At 38.9% G+C, this 16,040-nt stretch overlaps 1 protein-coding gene across 1 annotated transcript in view; it reads left to right on the forward strand.

Annotated features, from left to right (window-relative positions):
- The window catches only part of LOC109389100 (supervillin-like), a gene marked incomplete at its 3' end in the record, with an annotated part of 129,530 nt that overhangs the window by 61,326 nt on the left and 52,164 nt on the right, over nucleotides 1-16,040 (forward strand). Inside the window, exons 2-3 of the mRNA XM_019654389.1 lie at nucleotides 419-476; nucleotides 9,724-9,815. Coding sequence (XP_019509934.1) covers nucleotides 419-476; nucleotides 9,724-9,815 — 150 coding nt within the window. The remainder of the gene's footprint in view (nucleotides 1-418; nucleotides 477-9,723; nucleotides 9,816-16,040) is intronic.

A 16,040-nucleotide genomic window follows, 5' to 3' on the forward strand; every position in this document is an offset into this window, starting at 1 on the left:
GACTTGCAACATTTCTGGTGATCTTAACCAAAATTGTCTGATTTTTTTCTCCTGAGTATATAACTATGTTATTCAATATTTAATTGCTTTGACTTATTCTTCTAGCCATATGGATTTAAATGATAGCATTGAACTATGTCAGAATTTTTTCTTTTTATTACCCAGAGTATGCTGGCTTCTTTTCAATAGAGAAAAACAAAACAAAACAAAACAAAAAAACTTGCCTATGTAAAATGTATATTGTGGAATTTGATTCTTAGAATGTGTCATTTTTAAAAAATTCATAATTCTTGTGGTTAATGCTTTCCTTTTTAAAAAAATATATGTTTAAAGGGAGTTTGAAGAAATTTTTTTCCCATTCATTTTTTTTTTAACTTCGTGTAGCTATTTCAATTTTACATTATTTCCTTCCCCTTAGATTTCAACAAGAAAAACTTAAGCTTCACTGGATTCCCACATCAAAGAAAAGTTCCAAGGTAAATTGGTCTTTGCTCAAGAATCTTGTTTTGAAGATTTGTAGTAGCTTTTAAAAGTATTCTTCTAAATTCCTAATTCAGGAGTTTAAATGTTTAGCAACATGTTTTCTCTGCAGAGTTTGATTTATTAAGATGTATGAAGCAAGCTAACTTAACAGTGCATTCAGCCAGCAAAGATTCTTTATATGTGTGTAATGCTGTTTATGGGAACCATTTATAGAACAGGATGTTGGTCTCTCTATAATTGCAAACTTGGAAAGGGCTATTGTCTTTTCTTTCTCATAACCTGCCTCTAAGCATAGGATGTCCTTCTGCAATCTGTCCATCAAGTAAGAGAGCTTTTGATTTTTTAAGAAAGGGTTTAGTCTTGTTCCTCTTCCCTCTCCTCCCTTCCTCCCATCCTTCTTTCCACTTTTTCTTCTTTCCTTCCTTTCTTCCTCCTTCCCTCCTTCCTCATCCACCCATCTGTCCATGTGAGTTCTTGATCCCTGCTCTCTAACCTTTCTGCACTTCAGTTTCCCTGGTTGCAGGATATCATCAATACCAATTTGATTTACCTATATGCTAAAACTCTGTGGTACACTGTCATTGATATAAGATAATGTAAAAATTAAACTTTGTGCCAAACAAGATAGTTGTATCTCAGGTGCTTCTTAGATCGCTGTCCCTAATAGAGTTTGAGATTTTCAAGTGGAGTTATTATCCCTTACACACACAGGCGTGGATCTCAATGTACACTACATTATACTAGAAGGACCCAACTCCAATCTACCCCTCACTCTACTCAGATGTTCTTCTTCTTAATCTATTATGTATGCCATTATTTCTATAAGAAAAAGGGCTTGCATTTCAATAGCATTGGAATAAACAGTTGTCCAACCACTGTCCCAATCAGGCTAAAACCTGGGTCTACATTTGAAAGTGGCAGAATTGATCTTGTGAACACACAAGACAGGGTAAAGCCTTGATGAATTTCATCCACATCTTAGTGTCAGGTAAGCTAGAGCAGTACTGAGCCAGGGTCATCAAGAAAGTTGTTCTATGTCACTCATTAAATGTTACTTTTCTAGTGCTTGACACAATTTTCCATAGTTTGCATCTTTGCCATGTTTTTAACAGAATCAAAGGCTTAAATATTAGTTCATTCAAGCTTTTATAGCAAAATACCATAGACGGGGTGGCTTATGAAAAAACAGAAATTTATTTCTCACAGTTCTGGAGACTAGGAGTCTGAGATCAGGGTGTCAGCATGATGGGGTGGGGGCTCTTTTCCAGCTTGCAGACTGCTGGTTTCCTGGATCCTCACGTGGCAGAATGGTTTAGAGAGTACTCTGGGTTTCTTCTTCTAAGAGAACTAATCTCATTCATGAGGGCTCCACCCTCATGACCTAATCACCTCCCAGAGGCCCCACCTCCTAATATCACCACCTTTGGGAGTTGGGATTTCAACATAAGAATTTGGGGAGACACAAACTTTCAGACCATAACAGTTTCGTTCCTAGCAGGTTCATTTAGCTTTAATCATAGCTAAGAAAAAGGAAGAAAGGGAAAGGAGACAGGAAAGCATTGCTTATCCAAGGATAGAAAAAGCACAAACTGTGAAGGTCAGACACTTCAGTGGAGAGAGGCTCAGAGGGACACAGCTGTTCTAAAATAGTGGGTATTATTTCATGTGTACCTATTCAAATTATGGCTTTCTTGCCCTGGTACTAAGTATACGATGGTCTGGAGATACAAAAACCTGCCTCATTCAAAGGAATCTAGTCAACCAGACACTAGAGGTGAAAATATGAGGTTGTGGGTTTTCCTCTCCCACATCTTGTAATTTAAACTTCAGTAGAAGTGTGAATAGATTGTAGGAGAGCCTTTCACAGCATGGGTGCCAAATAGTCATTGAAATAGTAGATCCCACATTTTGTAAAAGATAAAAGTTAATAATAGCAGAATACCCTGCTCTCACTTTAATAAAATTTCCCCTTGTTGCTGCTGCTGGACATTTAAGTAGGTTAATGGGATACATTTTGAAAAATAATCGTAGAAGCAGGGGCAATCTCTTCTTAGAGCATTAAAGCAGAGGGAAGGAGGTAAAATATGAAAAAAATTAGTCATAATGAGTGCTATTTCAGAGGAAATGAAGACATAAAAATACAAAGGGCACTTTATAAACTCAGAAACTTTTAAAATTGTAATTCAGAAAATTAGGACTGTAGCATTTACTTTAGTTATATATGGAGAGGTTGTTTCACCCTGAAATACAGGACCATAGGTTTTGGTTGAGCTCTGGCAATCCACCAAAGCCTGCAGAGGTTGTCTGGGAGAGACCTCTTCTTCTAGAGGAGTGACTGATGAGGAAGAATATGATCCAGCATCCGGGGCCCAGTGACTGGAGTTAGAAATTGTGTGAGTTGGAATGGGCCCTACTAGTCATGATAGGATCTTGTGCTTGTTACTCAGAAAAGAGAGAGGAGGAGGGTGTTAGGGCTCTTTGGGGCATTTGTTTCATCAGTTTTCATTTGGTCAGGAGTTACTCATTCACGAGTGATCCAGAATTCTTTTTTTTTTTTTAAAGATTTTTATTGGGGAATTGGGGGGATGGGAACAGTGCTGGGGAATTGGGGGAAGGGGAACAGGCAAGTTGCTGTCATTTTGTTCTTCAATCTAGTTGTGGAGGACGTTGCTTCACTGGCCCAAGTTGGCACCATCATTGCGCTCTTCTCTGGCGAGGCAGATCAGTCGCCGGCATCTGGACGGCCGCTCACTGCGGCTGCTGGCCACTCTCGCTGGCTGCTGGCCACACACGGTAGCCCATTGCAATCCACTGCCACAGGGGCTGCAGCCCACGCCGTCGCCGGCGACTCATGGCAGCCCAGCTCCAGGTTGAGCTGTTGTTCAGCATCTTAGCTGTAGAGGGCAGTGCCACTGGCCCTCATATGTGGGATCTGAACCGGGGCCCTCTGGCGTCTCAAGCGAGTTCTTAACCATCGCGCCACTCGGCCGGCCCCAGAATTCTTTACTAGTGTATCTTTCCTTCATTTTCACTGCTGACTACTGCCCTCAGGTATAAAAGTCCAGGAAAGAGACATGACTTTTTTTTAAAGCCTGGTTTCATATTGATTTGAGGGGTCTTGCATTTGTCACAGCTTTTGTGATACAAGTCAGAGCCACATTTTCCAAACCGTTGTCCTTATCCTTCCTATCTGCTTCTCTACTTACTTAGAAATTAACAATCATTTAGTGGGACTAGGAGAGAGAGGCAATGGAAGCGAGAACAAAATGTAAAGACAGCCATATGTATTACCATAGTAAAAGTTTACCTCGAAGATGGAGACTTTAAAAATAGAGTACTTTACTAGTTAAGATGGTGGAGCAGGTAAACTCTGTGCTCACCTCCTCTCACAACCATATCAAAATTACAGCTAAACTACAGAACAGCCATCATTGAGAACCATCTGAATTCTAGCTGAACAGAAGTCCTATAACTAAGGCCATATAGAAAAACCAACACCAAGATTGGTAGGAGGGGAAGAGATACAGAATGGGCTGGTCCCAAACCCACATGAGGTGGTCAAAAATCAGGAGGGATATCTCGGCTGTGGAGGTGTCACCTGAGGAGCAAGGGATCCCAGCTACATACCAGGCTCCCTAGCTCAGGGTTCCAGTGCTGGAAACAGAAGTCCCCACAACTTTGGGCTGTGAAAACCAACAGAGATTGTGGCTGAGTGAGACAGAAAGTGGCTAGAGTCCAAGGCACTCCCCTTAAAAGAGACCATGCACAGACTTACCTCCAAGGGCTCCAGCACTGGGGCAGTGACTCAAAAGGCACCAGGGACATATGGGGAGGAACTGAATTGTCTGGTTTCAGGGTGAGGGCTGGAGCAGCAGCTTCATCCCAGAGAGAAGTGCTGGTAGAACCCATTTTTCCTTTGTTGAACCCTCCCCACAACCAGCCTGCAGATGCAGGTGGGCACCATATCTAAGTCTCCATCAACTGGCTTACACCATTTACCCCACCCTGGTGATTCCCTGAGGCCCTGCAGCACCCAGCTTGTGGGCCCACCTAAACTGCTTTCAGTGGCTTTTTCTTATAAAAGTCCTGTCTTGATTCATCCTGTGAGCTTTCCTGAAATCTCTCAAATGTTCACAAACCCCAAACATGCAGAATCTGGCCTCAGTATGCCTGTACCTCTTAATAAGAAGCCCCAAACCTGGCATGGGTGGCAGCTGGCCTTGGTTTGAGGCTTGGCCTTTCCTGGCACTTCCAAGCCCAGTGCAGGTGGCAGCCATCTGCAGATTGCATTGTGGCTCATGCCAGGTGGCCCTGGGCAGGACAGTCTTCAGCCGAACTTGGCCTGCGGCAGTACTCCTCCCAGGAAGCCCCAAGCCCAGCACACCTGGTGGCCAGCTTCAGACCAAGCTAGAGCACTGCCCAGCCACTTCTGAGGATGACACACCCAAAGGGCAGGCTATGCATTCACCAGAGCCCTCTAAAACAATTCCTGTTCCATAGGGTCAGGCCCTGAATAACAGCTTCTCCACTGTAGCCATGGCCAGTCCTCACAACCAATTAGCCTGAGGGTCAATCTCTCCCATTGACGTTGAAACAGCAACCAAGGCTCAACTACAACAGTAGGGCACGCACAACACATGCAAGGTATACACCTGGAGCACCCAGCTCAGGTGACCAGAAAGACTGCACCACTGGGCCCCACAGGACTCCTGCTACATAAGGCCACTCTACTAAGACCAGGAGACATAGCAGCCAAAACTAATACATAGAAACTAATACAGGGAGGTAGGCAAAATGGGGAGACAAAGAAACAGTTCTCAAATGAAAAACAGAGCTATGTCCCAGAAAAAGAACTAAACAAAATGGAGACAAGCAATCTACCAGATGCAGAGTTTAAAATACAGGTTGTAAGGATACTCTGATCTCTGGGAGAATTTCAACAAAGAGGTAGGAAACATAAAAAGAACCAATCAGAAATGAAGAATACAATAACTGAAATAAGGAATACATTGGAGGGTGTCAACAATAGATTTGACAAAGCAGAGGATTGAGTCAGTGATTTAGAAGATAAGGCAGCAGAAAATACACAATCAGGAAAACAAAAAGAAAAAAGAATCCAAAAAAAATGAGGATAGTTTAAGGGGCCTCTGGGACAACATCAAGCATACCAATATTTGCATCATAGGGGCACCAAAAGGAGAAGAGAAAGCAAGGAATTGAAACCCTATTTGAAGAAATAATGATAGAAAATGTCCCTAACCTGGCAAAGGAAATAGACATACAAACCCAGGAAGTGCAGAGAATCACAAACAAGATGAATCCAAAAAAGCCCACAGCAAGACACATCATAATTAAAATGCCAAAGCTTAAAGACAAAGAGAGAATCTTAAAAGCAGCAAGAGAAAAGCAGTCAGTTACCTACAAGGGAGCTCTCAAAAGATTCAGCTGATTTCTCAACAGAAACTTTGCAGGCCAGAAGGTATTAGCAGGAGACATTCAAAGTGATGAAAAGCAAGGACCTGCAACCAAGATTACTCTACCCAGCAAAACTATCATTTAGGACAGAACTTTGATTCTAAAGAACTTCCCAGACAAGAAAAAGCTAAAGGAGTTCATCAACACCAAACCTGTATTACAAGAAATATTAGAAGAACTTCTGTAAGAAGAAGAAAACAATAAGATAAAAAATATGAATAATGAAATGATAATAACTATATATGTAGCAACAATTACTTTAAATATAAATGGATTATATGCTCCAATCAAAAGATGGGGGGGGGAGTGCTGAGTGGATAAGAAAACAAGACCCTTACATATGCTGTCTATAAGAGACCCACGTCAGATCAAAAGACACACACAAACTGAAAGTAAAGGGATGGAAAAAGACATTTCATGAAAATGAAAAAAAATGCTGGGGTAGCAATACTTATACTAGGCAAAATAAACTTTAAAACAGAGGCTATAACAAAAGAAGACAAAGAAAGATCCAGTAATCCCACTTCTGGGTATTTATCCAAAGAAATCCAAAACACTACTTCAAAGGAACATGTGCTTATTACAGTATTATTTACAATAGCCAAAATATGGAGGCAACCTGGGTGTCAAGTAAGGGGTGAATGGATAAGGAAGAGGTGGTACATATATAATGGAATATTACTCAGCCATAAAAAAGAATGAAATTTTGCCATCTGCAGCAACATGGGTGGTGCTAGAGGGCATTGTGCTGAGTGGTGTAAGACAGAGAAAGACAAATGCCATATGATTTCACTTATATGTGGAATCAAAAGAACAAAATAAACAAAACAGGAAAAAGTTCTTAGATATAGAGAACATTTTGATGGTTGTTGAATGGAAGGGGAATTAGGGGGTTTAAAAAGAAAATATTAAGTACAAATTGGTAGTTACAAAAGTCTTGGGGATGTAAAGTATAGCTTAAGGAATATAGTCAATAATATTGTAATAACTATGTATGGTGTCAGATGGGTACTAGATTTATTGGGGTGTTCACTCTATAAGCTATATGAATGCCTAATTTCTATGTTGTACACCTAAAACTAATATACTATTGTATGTCAGCTGTGTTTGAAAAATAAATATATTAAAAATAAATGAATGAATAAAAATACAATACTTTTTAAACATATACTCGTATTTTCATTTCTGTATGCAATGTAAGCAAAGGTAATAAGGAGAGATGTTTTCCCAATTTTATATTCTAAAAATGAAAGAAGGAAATAAAGAAAGGAGGGAATGGAGGCAGGAAGGAAGCTTATAACTAATGTCATTAATTATATGCCCTTCTAATTATTCTTAATACTTATAATTCTATTTATCCCTGTCACATCAACAGTGTATAAAGTGTATATATAAAATACTTCAGAGTGAGGTATAGTATACGTTCGAAGTATTATATTGTAGCCATTCATTCATTCACCATATACCAGGGGTGCCAAAAACATGTATAGAAGTGGACACTTTGGTCAGCGTTGCTCAAGCAGTAGTTCGTCATAATCAGAAGTGTCTGGATGCTAAAGGTAACCACTTTGAGCACCTCTTGTAACTGCAGAAGTCAAATGTGACTTCTAGTCATCTTTATTATCAGTATACATTAGTATTACAATTTAATACAGTTTTCCTTTCTTTAAATGTGTATACATTTTTTGGCACCGTCTGTATTTATTGATTTAAAAAACATTTTTAAAAATCAGTAATTTTAAGTAAAACATGACACTGACAATACATCCTACAAATAGCAAAACAGGACACCATGCAAGAAAATAACAGAGGTGTGTAATATAGATTTAGTGCTTGGTAGGACAGGCACTGGGTCAGGGGAATTCCTCCTTGAGAAAGTGACCTTAAACTGAGGCCTAGACCAGGAGCAGGACTCAGGATGGGAGGAGAGAATTCAGAAGAAAGAGACATCATTTACAGTCAAACCACATTAAGAGGCATGAGTGATTTTCTTTCTTTTTTTTAACATTTATTGGGGAATTGGGGGAGGGGAACAGCATTGGGGAATCAGGGAAGGGGAACAGACAAGTTGCTGTCCTTTTGTTCTTCAGTCTAGTTGTGGAGGACATTGCTTCACTGGCCCATGTTAGTATTATCATTGCGCTGTTCCCAGGTGAGGCAGTCACTTGCCAGCCATTGGATGGCCACTCACGGCAGCTCACAATAGCTCACGCCCGCTGCCAGCCAGCCCTACGCTGTCACTGGCAACTCATAGCAGCCCGGCTCCATGTTGAGCTGTTGTTCACCATCTTAGCTGTAGAGGGTGCAGCGTCACTGGCCGTCATGTGGGATCCCAAGCCAACTCCTTACCAACGTGCCACTTGGCAGGCCCGAGCGATTTTATTAATGGTGCTTTGGTTAGCTGTTGGTTTCTGACCATCTGTGAAAGGCTGTACTTTCTATTGGTGCTGACACTATTTGTAGCTGGTTTCAAGAAAGGAAGTGCATATGGAGCCGGGGGTTGGGGCAGTGGGGTGTTGGGTGAGGACCTGTGAGCCCAACTCTGTAGAAGTTCAGCCAAATGTTTAGCGAGGGGGTAGCTTCTTAATCTTCATGAGTGGCTTCATTGAGCTTTTTGATAAGCAGTGAAAAGCAGGAAAATAGAAACATACAGATGTTTATTTTTGAAAATATGAGATAATTTGGTACCCCAAAGTCAATGGCTTAAGAAACTGAGTATTTCAGGGATTGCATCATTTTCTTTTGATATAGAATCCTGCGATTTTAGTTTCCCAAAGAAAGTACAGAACTTTATCAAGACATTTAAAAAGCAGTTTATCCATTAAAATAGCCTATAATTCCTTAAGTAGGGAACATTCCTGCAGTTATTGAATTTTTTAGGATTATACTAAATCATACACCTGAAGAAAACACTGAAAGTAATCGTCACTGCCTTGCAATTCCCGGTTTAGAAGTCAGTGCCAATTCTAAGCTTCTGATCTAAGCAGGTGTCCTAAGATCTTTATGCCATCTGGAGTGTGGTTTATAAAGACTACGTATTCTCAAGACTTTTCATTAAATAATGTGAATACACGTTACTCCTATTTTTGAATATATGCCATACCACATTTATAAGCAATAACTAAGGTTTCAGATGTGCTTGGTTCTATGAAGATGGGATGGTGTACCATATTGTGGAATGTATAGAAGTTCCTTGACATTGAATTGATATATGGGATAGAGATTATTCATATGTCCTGCTTACATAGTATGCACAGCACCTTCTTCAGGCACTTCTTGGGCTTCCATGGAAGTGTACCCTGAAGAGCAGAAACACAAGCAGAGGACCAGTACATGGGGACGGTCAGCTTTGCATTGTTTTCAGGCTGCTTGTTCATCTCTCTGGAGGTGATTATATCACTGAGGAATAATAGTTTCCTGTTTTCCTAAGTTTGTTTACTTCCCGCAATTTCCTGTTTTCCTAAGTTTGTTTACTTCCCGCAAGGCAGCAGCTCTGTCTGTCTTGCCCAACGCCAGGCACTTTCCCTTGGAAGACCATGGAAGTGCGTGTACAGCAGTCTTGGGGCAGCAACAGCACACAGTGTTAGAGCAGGAGCTAGATATGTATCTCATGTAGTCTTCTTGCCAAATATGTGTCCTTGGGCAAGACACATATTTAAGTATATGTAACAGTGGCGTAATTTTTATGCTCAGCATTTTGTACTTGATATCATATATCTTGATTTAAATTGACTTTAAACATTTGATTAATGGAGTCATTTTTAGCTTTCAGAAAGAGTTCTTGCTTGAAGATAAAGAACAACTTGCTAACTGCAAAAGAAGGATCAATGCTAAGCTTTTAACTGCACTTCCTAAAGGTAAGACTTTTTCTAAATGGTTGACTGGTGTCCTGGGCATATAAGTGTTGTGTTATGTGATTTTCTTTGAGAACTCTCAGTAACCTCCAGCTTATACTCTCCTTTGTGTCCCTTTCTGCCTCAGCCAAGAATTACCTTCAATTAAAGGACCTCTCTTGCATTTTTAATCTTCACCTACTTAAGTTCTTTAACTTGCATTTTAGGCATCCCCAAGTTTTCGTTGGAGGCTGTGTGGGTAGGGTGCGTGAGGGTTCCTAGAATCAACCTTACCTCATCTCTCTCCCACCTTTCACCCCCTCCAAGGATGGTGAGTTTAGCTGATAGGCCCATTTCTTCTCCGTTCACCCCCTCCCACTCCCTTCAGCCTCTTGATGTTTTCCAGGGCTACACTTAATATCTTGGAGCTCCCTTCTGGACTACAGACTGGGCCACCATTGCAGGCTGTATCTACATCATTTCTCTTCCACCCAAAGTAGGCACTCACACATTTGGTGAATTAGTATTTTCATTGATAAAGATGCATATGCAGTAGATTATTTGCATCCACTGTCAGAGGAGGACCTTGCAATTTTGCCTGTGAAATGTTGTGAACATTACCAGATCTTTGTCTCCACCCACTGTAACACTAGCACAGGGAGTACCAGCTCACAAACTGTCTTAGTCCCAAATGAGCTGTGTAATCCTCGCTTCAGAAGAAACAAGTTTGGTGCAAGGTCAGACTTTTTTTTCCTACTTTGAAAGAAAAAAAAAAGAAGAGAGATATTATAAGATCAAGCCCAAGAGACATTAAACCAGAAAAAAAAAATCTTTTAATAGAAACTAAATCCAGTGTAAAAGGCCCACTGACAAATTGACATATATCCTGAGTGGGTGATATACCTAGGCATAGTCTAATGAAGATTGGTATATGAAGGACCCCAGGGATTTGGCCTGGTGGAGAAAACTTAAACTGAGTCATTTTGTCAAGTACATATAAAACTGTCAACTGAAATATAGGCTTATTCTGTGTTGCTCCAGAGGCCAAAAGTAAGAATGATGTGTAGAATTACAATGAGGTAGGTGAGATTTCATATGAGAAAGAAAATTCTGGTAATTTATAGAACTGAGAAGTGAAATGGACTGCATTGTGATCTCATCAGCTCGCCTCATTAAGTAGACAAGGAAGGTCATAGGGTCATGTATTAAAGGGCAGGACAGAGGCTGTGGAGGGCTCCCACCTGGATGGGTGTGTGGACCAGGTATAAAATGGAAGGCTGCTTCCAATTTCTAAGACTTTATAAAAGACAAAGAGGCTCAATTTAATCTAAGCCACATTTAAAATCTATGAAGATAATCAAAATAAGTTATAGGAATAAACAGATTGATTTTAGAAATAGCTTAGAATATTTGACTGATTAGGCAAAGTTCTATATAGCAAAATTTGTTTCCACCAGTATGAAGGGAACCTCTTCCTCTCTCTCTACCCCAGTTCTTTTTTGTTTTTTTGAATACCACAGACAATTTTAGAATCAGAAAAATTAAAAACAATATGAGATGCTAAGTTCCTATAGGTTCAACAACTTATAACTCCATATATAACAGAATTTAAAAACAAATAAGCTTATTAACCAGTTTTATTAGAAAAGTTATCATAATTGGTCATAAAAACAAATTTTCACAAATCAAGGATGCTACCTTTATGTATTAACCAGATTCATATTTCTAAATTACCAAGATCTCTAAAACATGCTTAAAAAGCACCAGAGCCTCCCCATGCCCTTAAATTTCATCTAAACTCCTCATCGCCTTATTTCACCATCTTTGCCTTCCTGAATTTGCACAGGCATGTTTAGAAAGACCCATGTGTTACCAGCAAGCTTTTCATTTCTCCATCTTCACAGATAATGTTAAGGATTCTATCAGCTCTTGGCAATATAATGTTAAAAATAGAAATTGATTATGACTGTTTTAATAATGGCATAGAGTTTTATGTTTGTTTATAAGTTTACAGAAGTTTCTTTCTCTTCATTTAGCGAGGAATCCTTGCTTCTGTGAAATTGAGCATTAAAATGATCATTGATTTTCCTCTAAGGGATTTCCTTTAACTGTATATCACTATCAGGTAATCAAGAGGTTCAAAACCTTTACCTATGTGAAGGTTATAATATTAAAATAGACTTTCCATTTAGGAATGATGAAATGGACCAAATATATTACTGTACTTTTTTAACAGCTTTATTCAGATATAATTCATACACCATACAATTCATCCATTTAAAGCATACAATTCATTGGCTTTTAGTATATTCACAGAGTCGTGCATCCACCACCACGGCCAATTTTGGAACATTTTCATCACCCCAAAAAGAAACCCCACACTTCTTAGCCATCACTCTTCCCTCTTTATCCCTCTAATTTTGTAATTACTTATTTTATAAGCTGCTTGTCTTTATATTAGTGGCTTCCATCCAAGTGTAAAAGTTAAAGGGCTTACTCCTGTGGGAAGTAAGATCAGTATTCAAAATATTCTTTGTATGACCTGTGCTCTTAGGCTGTCAAATGTAGGTTAAGAGAGATGTGTTCTTGGCAGTCCCCCTGCAACTTATATTTCTTTGGAAGATTCTATGTACTCAGGTTTGGAGAACTGAAATCAACAATAACTTTTCCAGATGGCCTGTTTCTCAGAGCTGATTGAAGAAGTTGTGTTTCTCAAGAAAAGTACCTGGCAGACCATAATATTGCTATTAAATGTTATTGCAAATCATACTAAGCAGTTAAATAATTTTACTTATAGCCCCGATGTCAAATCCCCTTGAATTGTCTTACTTGGAAAATGACCAACAAAGTCCCATCAGAAATAACTAAAGATATAGACTCATAGAATCCGTATTGCTCAGACAAGGGGCAGCAGACTAAAAAGTAGGTATAATAAATGGTCATTTAGCATATGTCAAGTCTTACTGTGTCTGAAAGAGAAGTAGAAAATATATTACAACAGAAGTTAGATCAGCTCAGCTGTGCTTGTTTATATCCAGATTACTATTAATCAGTATTACTATTTCCTGAACCATTTATGATTTATATACAATATGACACAGACTATAATCAATTGAATTATGGCTGTTTAATTTTAAAAACATTCTTCTTCCTTATATTTAGGAAGTGTACAATGAAGAATTTAGAAATAAAGGGACATCATGCTGCAATTTACTCTTAAATGATTCAGAAAAATGAATATATAAATATGTGTGCATATGTGCTTGTGTATATAAACACATACATACATAAATATGCATATGGAGAGAGAAAAAAAGACAAAAATAAACCAAATGTAATAAAATGTTAACATATTATGAAGGATGTATTTTAACTTTTCTCTAAGTCTGAAATTATGTAACAATTTAAAAGGAAAAAATATTTCTTTTGGTAGACCATAAACAATAATAAACTATATTTAAGACTATTAATCAGAAGATAACTGTAGTTATCTATAGGTCTCTATAAATGAAACAGTAGAGTAACATCATAGACTTCCACAGTAGAACTGACTTTCGTGATTTCTTAGTATTAGCTTTTTTTCAATGCTTTCTAATAAACCTGAGCAAAATTCAGTGGGAGGAACTAATGAGGACAAGTGCCCAAGTGAGATTTTTTTCCTTGAAAGGGACAAAAAAAGTGCACACACATCAATTCAAATAAAATATCATTTCTCTTATACAACTGAAGTATTTTTCCACAGGACAAATATACTAGAATAATTATATTACATGCTGTTTTACTAATTTTACTTTTAATTTTTGACTTGGAGAAAGGAAGCCAAACTCAAGATGTCTATTACTTCTTTTTGTCATCCATATTATTTTTTCCCCTAGAATCTCATGTCTATAGGAATAAAGCAAATTAGTAATTAAAAATGTATTTGTCAGAAAGAATAGACTGAGAGGTCATTTATTTGCTGGAAGATTTTTTTTTCCCCCTACAGTATTCACCACATATTTTCACTAAGAATTAATAAGCTCACAAATACATTTAAAGTATAGTTTGTAAGGGCTGGCTGAGTGGCTCAGTTGGTTAAGCAACAGCAGTTCAATTCCTGGCCTGAGCTGAGTTGCCACTGAGTTGCCAACAAATGGCAGTATGGCTCAGCTAAAAAAAAAAATAATAATAATAAAGTATAGTTTGATTTATGACCTCATTTCATTCCTCAGTACATGATCAGAGAGGACTATAAGGTTTTAGGTTTGAAACAGTTTTGAGGTTGAATGTACACATGATTGAAAGAGTGCAATGATAAGCTGGTGGTCTCTGTCATTGTTATAACCTAGGGCATAATCTAGGGGACAGAGTTCCTATTGGAAATCTTTGTCCTGGGATCAATGGTTCTCAATCCAGGACAATACTGTCCCAAGGGGGTGCTTTGAAAACACATGGGAATATTTTTGTGTTACACCAATGGGATGCTTTGGCATTTAGTAGGAGAGCCAGGGTTATTCAACATTCTTCAGTGAAAGGCTCACAACAAAGAAATTTCCCATTTAGAAGGCCTTGGACACCCCCATAGTCATCTGTGATGTGAGCCAGTGTCAGCATTCTGTAAGTCTCTGACCTTGATGAGGTGTACCTATATGTCCCCAAAACGCTATCCTGAGACTTCTTATACCTGGCAGTGAATGGCTAGCACCTGACATTACTCGCTGGTGGGTTGCCCAGCCTATTTTGTATAGAAAGTGGGAGATTTCAATGGATAGGAGCATGACTTGGCTTACTCACCAAGGCCTCTACTTTCATCTCACTGCCCAGGCTTCTTGGGGTTCAGTGTTTGTGATGAACTATATTCTGACCACCAGCCTGCCCTCTTCTCATTTAGAATGTTGAAACAGGGCAGTAATGGTGGTAGTAAAAGTATATAGTTTTGTTGTGGGTGGGACGTTTGCATAGTCTCACAATTAGTTGACCTTTTTTTCTAGAGTATGGGAATTAAAGAGTATTAGGAAGCAACTTGTTGCTTAGCGTTTTCACTGTACTACTGGAATCACTTTTTTATGTCTTCAGTTGCATAACTTTTATAGAAAAATATAAAATTTAATGACATAAAAGTAATTTTCACAGTCTCAAATTAGGACAAAAATAGTATATATTAACTTTTCCCAATGGAAGTTGTATGGCACTCTGTGTGTGTTACATTAATATTTTTATCCTTACCCTATCTTAGTCCATTCGGACTGCTGTAACAAAAAAATCATGAACTGGGTGGCTTATAAACAGCAGAGTTTTTATTGCTCACAGTTCTGGAGGCTGGGAATCCAAGATCAGAGTGCCAGCATGGCGAGTTCTTGCGAAAACCCTCCTCTGGGTTGCAGACTGCCAACTTCTGGTTGTATCTGTCCATGGTGGAAGGGGTGAGGGAGCTCTGTAGGGCCTCTTTTATAAGGGTGCTAATCACAACCACGAGGGCAGAACCTAAGCACTTCCCAGAGGTCCCATCTCCTAACACTGCACCATTTTGGGGATCAGGATTTCAACATAGGAATTTTGTGGGGGACATAAACATCCAGTCCATAACATACCTAGTTGAAATAATTTGGGGAGAGAAAAGGCAAGTGTCATGCAAGTGCCATTATGCTATTCAGGACCCTATTTAATATAATGTAATACCTTGATTTGTGAGCGTAATTCATTCTGGAAACAAACTACTTGTACTGCAAGACATCGTTTGTTTACCAAGTTAAAATGTATTAGAAATGTTTGCTCGTCTTGTGGAACACTCGCAAACCAAGTTACTCGCAATCCAAGGTTTTACTGTACTCTTATTTCTCTGTTATGGGTTTGAAGCTCAGGTTTAAAACATATCTTTCAGAGCACTTGGAATTTGGTTTCGATCGCTTCTGAGCTATCAAAATATATAATAATAAGTAATCCAGCGCCATTCTCTTCTTTGGGATTTAAACAATTCATTGATGCTCTTTGGTTTTTATCATTCTTCAAAATATTTTCAAAATAGGTGCTACCCGCCATTTAAGTTACTAAAGTTTCTAAATCTCACGAGAGCTAATTTGTGAACTGGGAAGCTATTATTAGCCAAGCTTCCCCAAAAGGCAGCCGAGATCCACCATTATCATCATACCCACATCTACTCAATAGGAACATAATTAACATTGCAGAGAAAGCACACTCTGCCCCTAACTGCCATGCTCCCTGGGGAGGCCAATTCAGAATGAGGCTCTTTTGAAGCCACCAATCTTAGCA

The sequence above is a fragment of the Hipposideros armiger genome, unplaced genomic scaffold (genome assembly GCF_001890085.2).
Source record: "Hipposideros armiger isolate ML-2016 unplaced genomic scaffold, ASM189008v1 scaffold_221, whole genome shotgun sequence".
NCBI lineage: Eukaryota > Metazoa > Chordata > Mammalia > Chiroptera > Hipposideridae > Hipposideros > Hipposideros armiger.